Here is a 13,461-nt window from a genome sequence, read left to right as displayed (position 1 = left end):
AATTGGCATTCACCTGGGGGTACATCTAATTCTACAGTTTTTGCTGGAGTACATGGGCCATCAGTCACACTGATGTTTTTCTTTAAGCATCTTGTTAGGTTGGTAAGCTCTTCTTCACAAGTCTTATTTCCACACATAGGGGTTTTGACATATTTTAGCTCTGCCTTAAAATACTTAGTTTTCTCGTCATAGGAGTAAGCCACAGAAGTGTTCATAAAGTCTAGGAAAAAATAGAAAATTAATATTGTCATTATTCAGAATGAATGACACTGCATTGGACTGAATGCCTTAACATATGGTTCTATATGGAGATGATCTACACTAGTTGTGTTTTGGGTTTTAAAGGAGGGAATTTATTAAGTATTCAGCAAGCAGAAGTAAAAGAACAGTTAGCACACAGTAAATAAAAGCAGCAGATAAGACACCAAAATATCATCAAGTCAGACTATAGATTATAACACAATATCCCCAACAATATGAAAAATAAAAATGTATCATGTGCCTCTCGGTCACTATTTCATAATTTCCCTTTCCTATGAAGGACTCCAGTTTATGCTCAGCTGATTACTGGATTCATATCTATCTTTCTTTATAAACTGTGAAGTCCATGAGAGCCAAAACTAGTCTATTTTGATCATCATCATTAACTCGGGTCCATGATCTAGCTGCCTGTTATTGGCAAGAATTCAATAATTCTTGTTGAATTAACTCACAAACGAGTTCATCTGCTGGTGAACTCATATGAAAAAAATCATCATGCTTTATAACTTCTCTTGTTTTTGTAAATGCCTTTATAAATCATTTAGCTTTCTAATTATTATAAGTTCCAACTTATTCCATTACATATATAATAGCATTACATATGATAATAAACCCTTGCATTTAGTGTAAATTTTTCTATTGATTTGTAAAATGTTCTTTTAAACACATGTTAATATGCATTTTGAATAGTCTGGGTGTATGTATGTATATGGTGTATATGTGTTCATCTGTGCATGTATGTGAGGAAGTGTACATGCACATATACGCATGAGTATGGAGGTCAGAGACTGACGTCAGGCATCTTCCTCTATTTCTTGTGATCTAATTTTATGAGATGGGGTCTTTCTCTGATCTGGTAATAAACAGTATCAGTCCAGCACCTCCAAGAGTCCTCTTACCTTCGTCCCAGCAATAGGATTGCAGGCAGCTGCTACCAACCTCACGTTTTGACATTGATGTGAGGGACCAGAATTCATGTCCCCTGTTTGTGTGGCAAGCACTTGACTCCCATCTTCACAACTCCTATTTACTTGTTCTTATTTGACAAAACTATGTCCCCTTTGTTACATTTAATATGTTGTCTTAAATACTAGGAACACAAAGACAAAGCAGATGAAATTGGCTTTTAGAAATACTACCCAGACTGATTTACAGGAGCCAAGCAAAGATGTAAAATAAAATTAGACAGCAAATATTATAAGGCAAAAAGAGAGGCATCTGTTCAGATAGAAGGGGCAGGAAGAACTCCAGATGACTAGGACTGATTTTTTTTCAAGGTGTCAGAAGACAAATTCAGGCACCAAAAAGGGAGGATATGAAAGGACTCCAAACACAAAGGAAGGAAAGTAGCAAAGATACAGTCAGGAAGAAAGATGCAGGCAGGATCACATAACCAAAGACTGGAGTGTCAGTGAGGAGGTGGTGATGCAAGTGGGTAGGAAAGGAACTTGAACCTGAGACATCATTTTGACAAAACAAAACAGGGAAGCCGACCTTGACTCTAGGTGAATGGGGACCTGATTGCAGTGCTGAGACCCAAAAGAATACCGAAGAGTAACACTGACCATGCAGAAGGACTTGGCTTCCACCACAAGGACATGAAGAAAATGAAAAAGATAGTGACTCTTAAGATGTACAGCTTGCCATGAGAAGCAGAAACAGTGGATGAAAGTTGAAATCTTGGAAGGAAGAGAGAAATGATCAAAATGTGGTTCCAAAGTGACAGAGGCTGTCTTTGGGCCAACAGACTTACCACATGTTGGTGGAGTGGTAGCTGTAAAAGAGAAAAAAAGGCAAATCATTGAAATGTTATTTTAGAATGTGTCTGCTGTGTTCAACTTTGAGCATCTGCTTCATAAACTTTCCACAATCTAGAAAGTCTACCTGTTTATACTTAATACATACTACAGCTTGCTTAATATCTTATTTTCATCTCAAGCATGCAAATAATATAAACTAATGAGCCAACTATAAATTATCTTCACTGAGTTATGCAACAAAAATGACTGTGACTAGAAATACGTAGACTGTTGGGTACAGACATGCTGTCAGCGGGGTGACAGGAACAAATCTACGTATTACCAAAATATTGAAAGTTTTCATTCATTTTGTGGGTCTCAAGCAAGATTTCCATAATTGTAACCCCTATAAAGCAATGCTGTGGTTTTTGGGTTTTTGTTTTGTTTTGTTTTGTTTTATCAGATGACAATAATAGATAAGGACTGCTTTGTTCCCAGGTTTAACCTCTGTATGATCCCACACATAGGATCCAGGGTAGCTAATTGATCTCACAGAAATTAACTTGTATTAAGAAAGGCACTTCACTCAATGTTTCCCAACTTTTCATAAGGTTGAGACCCTTTAATATAGTTCCTCATGTTGTAGTGACGACCCCCCCCAAACATAAAATTATTTTTGTGGCTACTTCATAACTGTAATTTTGCTACTGTTAAGTATTGTAAATATCCGTGTTTTCTGGTGCTGTCTTAGGTGACTCCTATGAAAGGGTTGTTGGGTGGGGGATGGGGGGCCCAGGTTGAGAACCACTGATGTAACTGAATGGGAGAAGTCTGAGTCCTGGAAACAAAAGGATTTCTACTAATCCTCTCAGAGTTGAAAGGATCTGGGAAGAATGGTGGCCGTGGCAACACTGGCTTCAAGACCACAGACAACACTGCCACAGATCTTCCAAAAGGTGCCTCACCTTCCTCTTCCTGCCCCTCACTGACAGACTGAAACTGCCATCAGTCCCCTGCCTGTTCTCAATGGAAAAGCCAGTGGCTTATCACAGAGTATATCCGTTCTTCAAAGAAATGCATCCTAACAGGCTTGCCTACTGCCTGTGTGGGTCCTCATAAACACCACCACCATAAACTGGGCTCCTTCATAGCAAAGGGGAATTATGAAATAATGACATAGGGTCACATGATACATTTCTTTTATTTTTTCATCATCTCGGGGACATTGTGTTATAATCTATAATCTGATCTTGGTAGCCATGGCACCGGCATTGTATCCCGGTGATCTCTGCTATGACTGTGCTACACTAGTGTTTAGACTCTGCTCCAGGCCCATTAGGATTATCACTCTACGTTGCACAAAAAAGGAAGCCTTGAGGTAGTGAAAGCCAGGAAGTCTGTGAGGACATCCTCAGCAGTGGTAGAGGTGTGCCTGAATGATTGGGGGTAAGATTGTCACCTATTGTTGTGCTTGGAGGCACAGTGCTTGTAAGGCCCAGAGTGGATGGTGCAGGGGTTGTAAGGTTGTCACCTGCAAAGGAATGAACAAAAGGACAAGAGTTAATGAGTTTATTATCTTAAGGCATGAGGAAAAACTCTTTAGCCAAGATAATTTGCTAAGTGATTCTTTCCGCATTTAAATTGATACGTTTCCAAATTAGCAAAGTGAGCCAAAGGCTTACATCCAAATCCATTCAGATAACACACATTTCAAATATTATACCACAACTTAAAAAGGGAAGTTATTCATGCCTTAGTATGATTCTTATCTGAGAAAGAATTTTCCTCAAACCAGCATTTTCTCTTGATTTAGAGCTCTCCTTATTTTGGATACTAATTAGACTGATAGTTGTTTTTCCTCTATCTGTTAAGTCAAACTTTACGTGTACAGTCTTCATACCAATCTTATCAAATGAGGACTACTATGGCCACTTTCACTAAAAAGAAATTGAGTTAGAACATGTCCTAGATTGTCTAGAAAATTTAGGCAGTTAGATTTAATCCCAGAACTACAAGCCATTAATGTATCCACTTGTTAGTGAAGAGTAATAGTAAAATCATACTTATCTCCCCAAAAAGTTTTGCCTAACTTCTTTCCAAGATTTAAAAAAAAAAGAGAGATGGGAAATTTGAAAATAGAATCTGGAGTGAAATAAGAGCTACATTCGAGTTTGGAGCCTCCAAAACCTTAAGCACCGGTCACATATGGTCACACCTGAGGAGATATTTGTGGCACTGATGTCGGAAGTGTGTGTAGGTGAGGCAGCAGAGCTGTTGCGTGCAAGGCTGAGGGTGTCTGTAGGAAGGACTGTGCCTGAAGTAAAAATCTCCGGTGTGGTCCTCTCCCCTGGCACACCTGCAATCAGAAGGAGCAGCAACACTATCAGGCCATGATGCCACATACTGACATGGATGTGATTCTGAACTAAGGCAGAGCAATGAGCTATCTGGTATACCTACCCCCAGCACAATATATAGTCACACCCTAACCCTAACCTATTCCATAATCTCAGCTCCATAGAATGTGCCGCCAACATGAGAACTCGCAGAAAGATGAACTCAGAAACAGACGCGTGGAAACTTGTACAGGTCAGGTACCAGTTGACAGAGGGGAAAAAAAAGAGAAAGTGTTGGCCTTGGGAAATAGCTTGGACAGCCCAAAGAGGTCAAACATTCCAGTCAAGGGCTGCATTAGGTAGTATTAAAAATATTTCAAAGAGAAGAGAAGGATGCTGTCTTAAAGGTGTTAAGGACATACAGGGTAAATGCACCTCTGAGTGTAAAAGGGTTGCCTTGTTAAGGTTGCCCAGGAGGAACTAGGGCCTGGCACCTGCTAAGAAACTTAGGTCAGTGTTCCTCTCTGGGTGGGGAAGATCTGTGACCAGGTGTTTGGCATCAATTTCCCTGAAACTGAACTAAATGGTCTCCTGCCTGTGTAGCATCTGAGCCCTGGATTTTTCCTTCTTGTTCGCTGATGGTCACAATACTACGTTTATGAAGAAGGCTCCCGTCCTATGTCAACACACTGCCCGTTATGCTGATATAATCTTCTTATTTCTCAATTGTTGACAGAAAGTCAAGTGGTATAACTAAAAGAGCTGCATGTCCTGCTTACAATTTCACTGACAGGCTTCAGAGCACTTCATACCTGTTTTCCCAGTACATCACTGCCAAAACTCGGGCATAGGCAATCAAGGCATGCTCATGAATTACCCATACTAGCATTATACCTGATGCAGCGGAGGAAGCGAAAGAAATATGAGCTAGCCCCTAAGAGCTTGTTCGGACATTTCACTGTCAAGTCACTAGGGTCAGTGATGTGAACCTAGGCCCCCACATGGCTGTTCTCTAAACCTCTTTGATGAGGGTATAGCAAGTATCTCCCAACTGCAAATGCATTGAATCCAGTTATCGTGAGCATGTCATTTGAGAAATGGGAAAGAATCTCTCTGCTGATTGAGTCTGGTCTCATCCCACTCTTCAAAGGTTGCTCAACTCCCAGATTTAAGTAAATCATGGGGTAGAGCAAATACAGGAGGCATTCTTTCAGTCCTTTTAGACACAATCAATGGCAGGGGTGGGGGTCCACGGTAATAGGAGAGTAGAAAGGGTTATGAATGCAGCCTTCTAAAAAGTTTCATTTAGACACAAACTGGCCACCTGTGAAATCTCAAAAGCAGCTGACTCTGCCTGCTAGCCTTCCTTCACCATCTCTCTTTCTACTCTTCACTCTCCCAAGCCATCTTGTGCCTCTGCAGTCAACATCACCACTATCACTCTCTTCAGAGTCTCCAGCTGACTCCCTCCTCATTGGAAAACTACATTCTCCTTATTAAGTAGGTAATATCTACTCCTGTTAAGGCTGGTATTTACCATTTTAATCATGCCTATTCCACAGAAGGGATCTTCTAATTAGCAAAATTACCCAATATGCCAAGAAGGATTCTGTGCTCATGGCAAAACAGGTTGGTTTTTGTGACAGGATACTGTTGGAGTATGCTCCTTGCTCGTGGCTTTTGCTTTCCCTGATTTCTGAGTCTGGGTTCGCTTAAAAGCACAAGATCCATTTTGCTCTGCTGGCGTGACATGAGTGGGTGAGGCCAATCTTTGCCTGTGCTAGTTTTTAGGCCAAGGGAGCAGCATTATTGTTTCAAAATAATAATTATCCCATGTGTGGACTTGGCCTCCTTACTTGATTCATCCTGAAGCAAGATTCTCCCATGCCAGCCAGAAGGCTGCTGTCACTTATCTAACTAACTCCCTGCCAAACAGCCAAGCCACTGAGTGTGCCTGTGTGGTATTATGGAATTACAGCCTGAGAAAGGACATAGTTATATCTCTCCCATATAAAATGGCACCATGAAGTTATTTAGACTCTGGTTTGTGAAAAGAAATGAGAGAATATGTTGCATTGTTATAAGAACAGATAAGAAAAAGCAGTCTAGAAGTCTGCGTGGGATATGTGAGAATTTGCCTCTCTAATGACAATGCCTTTGTGGCAATAAGTTTTCAGTCCCCTTCGTTGAGAGGGAAACTTCCGTTCTTCACAGCTGTTTGTTGTTCAAGGTCTTAAGGATTCGCTACATTATTCTTTATTGCGAGAGAACAAAGCTTCACTAGGCGGTAGCTATACGTGTAGAAACATAGACCCTGGGTATTAGCTCATCTCTGTTAGAATAACCTTTGCCACCTTTTCTAGCATCCTAAGGTTAACTATAAAATTACTAATTCATCAAGCCGCAGGTGCTCCGTAATGAACAAGCGGCCACAGCTCCTCACGCCCTTCTTAAAGGGAGGTGGCTTATCATACTCTTCATTACTGGACGTGTCTAAAGAGGCCCCAAACCTGGTGGGTCAGTCCCGTTGGGAGCAGACGTGAGTGTGGTAAGGTGAGCGTGACTGCTGAATGTTTGCGTGTCAGGTCCTCTGGTCGAGGGCGTCTGCGGGTCGGGCTGCGTAGACAGGTGAGGCTCCAGCGTGGATGAAAACCCTGAGGTTGGAAAGTGAGATGGTTATGTCGATCTCTTCTGCTGCTGGCAATTTCGACTCTAAGACAACTATGTGGCGCAGGGCTGCCCCAGCGTAGCATGACCCAATGTATTACGATCTTGAAGTTCCCTGGACAGGAAGGAGGTTCAGGTGGCTTCTTTGGCTTCCAAGTCCCTGAAAGTTTATTGGATTCTGCAGCAACTTTATTGACTGAGACAGGAGGAAAAACCGCCTTATAGACAGAACAGTGAGAAACTCTACAAGTCTAAAACATATCAAAGTGCTGGTTACAAAACCACAAAGGAGGAATAAGAGAAAGCACAAATATATATATATATATATATATATATATATATATATATATGCAAAGATTCTTATCACTGTGAAATATCAAAGATGTAAAATGAACACAAAGCATTTTATTAAATCACCTTACTAGCAGTTTTAACAGATTGCTAGCATCCAGTATTGGAAACACTGAGGAGCTAGTCATGCGTGCATGCTTATACACACATGCTCACACATACTAAAGTGCCAAGGACCTAGAGTATGCAAATTAATGATCAAATGGCTTATTTTTTAAAAAAAGATTTGAGAGGGTGTTTTAATTGTGCAATACATCATAAGTATTGGTGTTTATAAATATCCGGACATCACTCTGTATTTAGTTACAACGTTCATGCACTTTCTTGTATTTGATGCTCTAGTGTGATGTGAGCATGTGAATACTTATAGATAGGATTTTCAAAACAGGACAATTTTGAATAGTTTACACCGTTAGAGAAGTGAATTCAAAGATTTACCCTAAGTATATCAGCAACTAAGGAAAATATAATTACATGCAAAACTACTTATCAACCATAAACATAAACTTCACAACTTTCCCCAGCACACTATTAAAATGTCATGACAGCAATACTGTTCTAAAAGAGAAAATATGCTCCTTTATTTGAACGCATAAGAAAAATTTCCAGGAAAATTTCACCATCAAATTGTGCCAAGAACCGCTGTGATATCGCTCACCTGTATCTCCCGCCGGCTCCACCTGAAGCCTTTGCATAAGATGGCCCATCAGAAGCTCTGTGGTTTTAGTGTGCTCAAATAAAATATGTGAATGAAGAAGGACATTACAAAGTGTGTGCTGCGTGTATGTGAAATGAGATTAAAAGTGGAAAAATGTGTGCTGCTACCCCATGTCCTACCCAACACTCCCGGCCTTCACCCTTACTTACACTTCTATAAGCATCAGACTTGAGGCTTACATGGGTTCTAGGTGGCTTGTCTGCTGGTGGCAAGAAAAAAGATGAAGCAGGGAGCCCTGAGTTTGCTAAAAGGAAGACCACTCTCTGCTTAACTGCTTACTATCCGACGATACCTTAGCTGTGTTATACTTGAAACACTGACGTTTCTGTGTTGGTGCTGTACAAGCCTGTTACTTTTTTAGACCAAGATAAATGGTTCTGTTAAGCAGGTGAGTTATAAAGTGTGTTTGGAAACTTTGTTTGCCTACCAAAAAAAAAAAACCTGTACTACAGATGTTATTTCAGAAAGGTGTGCACAACCTTATGTTGGCAGATGAACGTACTGACTATGCTGAAAATCTAAAGTTGAACCAAAGAGAAGCCAACATTTCTAATATGTTCAAGTTGGAAGGAATGCCACAGGCCTCCCTGGGAAAACAGCTCCCACTTCTTCTGCTATTTATCATAAACATGGTTGCATTATGTTTTATTCCGCTACCAGATTTTACAATCTGGGGTTTTGTTTGTTTGTTTGTTTTCAGAACTGAAATAGTACAAGTATCTCTGGGGAAACTATACATCTCAGAACAGGATCTGTAATTCTGAATGGACTGTTAAAAAAAAATTAGTTGACCATCTTTAGTATTTCTGATAAGGTGAACCTAGAATGAAACTAAGAAACAGGAATATTCCACTTCAGGGCAGCTGCAAGGAAGTTCAAAAGTGTCAACACCCTGCAAGGGAGAAATCTGACCAACCTAGTGCAGCAGTAGGCTTCGAGCTGCCCTCAAGCAGCTGTCACAGATGTGGAGACGCAAGGACAGACATGACAGGGACTTCCCCTGGTGATATAGGCTCTTCCCTCCCGCCCTTTCCGTCTTCTGAGCACCACAGCTGGGCTGTTTTAACTAAGCAACCTTACTATCAACTGAGGTTCATTTGCTTGAAGAAAATCAAATGCTTGGAAAGGGCACACATCACTCAAATGATCACCTTAGAAAGCTTTTGAAAGTCAAATCCAGCCCCAATATCATTTTGGTTAGGAGCCTCTGTGTGGCAACCTTTTATAATAAGAATACCAGCATTCTCCCCATTTCTGGAGAGAACTGATTTGAGTGGTCACCTGGAAGAAATGTGGTCTCTGAGGAGTCAATTCCTCTTTCAGAGATGCTTGCGGGTGTGAATTCAGTGGTGCGAGCAGGTAAAGGGTCACTTTGAGGCAGAGAGAAGGCCTTCTCTGTTGTGTTCAATCCTGTTATGTTGATAGGTGATGGGAGAGAAGAAATATATAAATCATGTCCCAAAATGTCCATTTATATACATGTGCTAACATCCCAACCCCATACATAACATCAAGCTTATGTGATATATAGTGTGCATGCATACTTGCACACCCACACACATATGCACAGGCCTACATACACATATGCATATACACATACAGACAGACAGACAGAAATATATATGTATATACACAAACATCTAGTCTCAGGCACACAAGCATATGCACATATAAACACATGCATAGATCCACAGAAATACACACACACTATAGACATACATATATTCATATGAATATAGTTAATTCTGTATACATATATAGATACAAATTAGATAGATAGATGATAGATAGATAGATAGATAGATAGATAGACAGATAGATAGGTAGATAGATGATACAAATTATACAGTAAGAATTAAAAAATCAAGATGAGGAAGGTGACACAACAGCAACTCCCTTTAGCTTTCTTTCCATTTAATTGTTGCTTGCAGGAGAATGAAACCCAAGGAGTGTAATGTCTAAAGAGAATCTGAAAAGGGTTGCAGATTATAAGTAATAGCGGAGAAAGATAAAGCCGGAGATGCATCACTAGGAGAGTTAAGATTCAAGTGGGGGAACAAATGAAATGCCTAGATGAATCAGCTGTATACGTCATGCCTGCAGCCCCATCTTTCAAGAGCTGAGGCAGGGGACTGAAAGTTCTAGGCATCTTGTGCTACACAAGGAGCTCTTGTCTAAAAAACAAAAATTTCATATACGTGTAGATTCGGCAAATAAGTAAATCAATCAAATGTAAACAAGGAAGGGTTACATGAATAAAACCTGGAGCAAAATTTATAAAGAGAAGTGTGACTGATCTACTTTTATGAAACTGTGTGTGACTTTGTAATCGGAGACATATAGTACTGAAATAAAACTGTTCAGCTCACTGTTTTGAAGTAATGGTGCTGAGGAGGGGGTGAAAGACAAACCTGCTCAGCGGATGTGGACATGCACAGGGAGTGTTGTCTGCATGGGCATTAGCACAATGTGGTAAATCTGACACTTCTCTTCTTACCCTTATTTGCAATGTACTTATTTTTGGAAAAAAAAAAAAGAGAAATAACAACAGATTTAGTTTTTGAAGACATCCCGTTCTCTCTGAACCTGTAGTCGTGTTTTTGTTTTTTAACCTAAATATTCCATCTTAATATGCATTAACTTCTTTGAGTATTAAAATGTGCAATTTCAAAATCTTCACTTAATCACAGCTAGGTGTATTTTACCGAACAAGGATTAAAGCAACCTTCGCAAAGTGAACTAGAGGTAGAACATACCTCTACTCGTCAGGGTCACAGTTCTAACCTGTCTCTCATCTGCTATGCATAGGACAAAAGGAAAGGAGAATTAAATAAAAAGAAAAGAGGAAGTGGGGGGCAGAGAATCAGGCAGGGGGTGAAGAAAGGTGGAAGGAGGGAGTTTAGGCCCTGTCCACTCATTGTTCTCTCACTGTCATCTTTACTGATGACAGCATATTTTTAGGTCAGATCAACTGTAGTAGTGGCAGGGTTGCAGTGGTCTCTCCCCCCGAGAGAATGTTGCAGCAAGCTCTCCATCACACACATGGACACGCTCCCACTTAGTAGACTAACTACAAAAAAACCTTCGAAGCATTACTTTGAACCGTCTATGTAATAAGAAACCTATGCTGCTTTGAAGAGTGTAATTCCTCAAGACTTTTTCCAGCAAAGCAGATGCAGTCCTCAGTGTATGAAGGAGGGTCTTCAGAGAAGTCTTTCTTGTGTAGAAGCATTAATATCTTTGTGCTCACTTAAGTCCAAGTTTCACAAGTAAAACTTATGCTTGTAAGCCTGGCAATTTTGTATTGTCCCTGAATCCTCACTTGGAACGTTCTGCATTTTGCACTGATTGGTTCCCATTGGTGGTATTTGGGAACACCATTCTCCTTTGCATTATGGGTCACAATTCCAACTTATCTCTCAACACGGTAAGGAGTGGACTACTATTTTATCCCATAGCCAGCTACCCCTCTTCTGCAACAACGTCTCAGTTATGTAGGCTGAGAGTAACTTAATATTTTTTGAAGGAAAATGCCAAATTTCATTTAAGAAGTTGGCATGAACCATCCACAGTCTTCTGTGTATCGAGTGCTATATCAAACCTTTCTGTCATACAATAAGACTATAACCCTCTATTATCAGACATTGGAAATTAAAAGAATATGCTTTCTATGAGCTTGGGAGTGGGATTCAATAGTATCTGCGTAGTGTTTTACAATTCAGAATATATTTTCATTTGATGACAAATAATGCCTATAAAAATCCAATTTTAGAATATGTCAGATTCGTTCCACTTGAAATGTGCATTGAAAATATTAAAACAGCTGTATTGTACAGTTTCACTCAGTTTCTTAAGATATACTGTCAACCACATGCATAGACAGCAAACAAACATTTACAGCAGCAACAACATGGAAAGGGTTCAATTCCTCTTCAACCACCTGTAGGTCAACTCCATGATTTGGGGCTTAAAGAGTTTTAATATTTGGCAATGTCATCATTCCTTAAATTTGCTTTTCTCAAACTTCAGAAGATCGTAAAGAAAATTGATTTAATTATAGTAGGAACTTTTGTAAAGTATTAATGCAGACGATCTTAATGTCAGATCTCCAAGTATAACTTTGAGAATGGAAAATTGTTCTTGAAAAACATTACAAAATAAATTTTAACTAAAAGAGAAAATATAATAAATTGTAAACATAAGCAAATTCTAGATCCAATTAATTTATAACATGCAGTAGTCCTTAAATAAACATAAGGTTGTTTTTAGGCTTCTCATTTTTAGTTCAATTCTTTTTATTGAAAATAATTCTTTTCACACACTATATCCTGATAAGAGTTTCCTCTCTATATTCAAATCTTAACCTATGTTGATTTGTACAGATTTTACGTATTTACTTACAGTGTTAAAATTTTAAGGGGATTAGAAACTTGCTGCGACAATTTTAAGAAATGTTAAAGTTTAATTAAGCAAATAATATTTATATAATTTGAAAAGTATGTTCAAGTAGTCACGAAATTCTGTTAGAAAAAATTTTAAGAACATATGAATGTCGGGAACTATACAGTAGTATAAACTTTCTCTTTCGGATTTCTTTCTTTGCGTGGTAAATATAAAATTAAATTTATATTAAATACATAAATGTTGTAAAAATAAACATTAAAAGATAAGACATTAAAAGTCAAATATTAATTCTTACCAATAGTAGATGTACTATTTCCTTGCCCTGTAAAAAATAAAATGAAACAAGATTTTAGAAAGTCTCAGATTTAAAGCATTCATGTAATTATACATCATAGACATATGTTCATTTTCAGAACATTTCATCTCAGTGAAAACAAGTTCCCATTTTATTATTTTTCTGACAGTGTTTTGCTATTTTGAGGATAAGTACAGGCTGACCTAACGGATTTGATGTGTGGTCCTAGAGAAATGAGAAGATGGAGGGGCGCGTCTCACAGCCCGGATTCAGCCAGTAAAGTGATGTCTTTAAGGAGAGCGGTTACAGGAAAATATTTTGAACTTCAAACGAAATTTTTGTAAGATGGACTATGAATATTAAGAGGACGCTAAACTAGAGGCAGGAAAAGCGAAGACGACAGGAAGCACAAAAGATAATGACGCTCTAAATAAGGAAGTGACATTGGGAGAGTAAGTGGGAGACTAAAGCATCTATGATGTAATCAGGGAGCGACCCCCAGGGCTTAGTGTGTCTTTGGGAGAGAAAAGTTAAGTAAAGGAAACCCTCACATGGGTTTTTCTACATATTACTGAGTTGCTGAAGGGAGGGTGTGGACATTCTCATTGAATTAAAAAAAAAAAAAGATCAAGTGAAAGAGGAGAGTTTGAGTTGCTGGTGCTTTCGCATGAAATTCTTCAGAAGCATTTG

General features: G+C 39.2%; 1 protein-coding gene across 3 annotated transcripts in view; it reads right to left on the bottom strand.

The window, feature by feature from the left end:
• The window catches only part of PTPRC (protein tyrosine phosphatase receptor type C), a 108,949-nt gene that overhangs the window by 47,928 nt on the left and 47,560 nt on the right, over positions 1–13,461 (bottom strand). For 2 of the 3 annotated variants that reach the window (XM_084787149.1, XM_084787150.1), the window contains exons 3-9: positions 12,772–12,798; positions 9,354–9,482; positions 6,847–6,990; positions 4,216–4,356; positions 3,460–3,531; positions 2,015–2,035; positions 14–220 (exon numbers count right to left, since the gene is read on the bottom strand). In XM_084787149.1, coding sequence (XP_084643275.1) covers positions 14–220; positions 2,015–2,035; positions 3,460–3,531; positions 4,216–4,356; positions 6,847–6,990; positions 9,354–9,482; positions 12,772–12,798 — 741 coding nt within the window. The remainder of the gene's footprint in view (positions 1–13; positions 221–2,014; positions 2,036–3,459; positions 3,532–4,215; positions 4,357–6,846; positions 6,991–9,353; positions 9,483–12,771; positions 12,799–13,461) is intronic. The other variant, XM_084787151.1, reaches the window with a different exon arrangement.

The sequence above is a fragment of the Acomys minous genome (assembly GCF_964271855.1).
Source record: "Acomys minous genome assembly, chromosome: 1".
Taxonomy (NCBI): domain Eukaryota; kingdom Metazoa; phylum Chordata; class Mammalia; order Rodentia; family Muridae; genus Acomys; species Acomys minous.
Note: the sequence above shows the minus strand (reverse complement) of the source record. Positions and strands in the feature narration are given on the sequence as shown.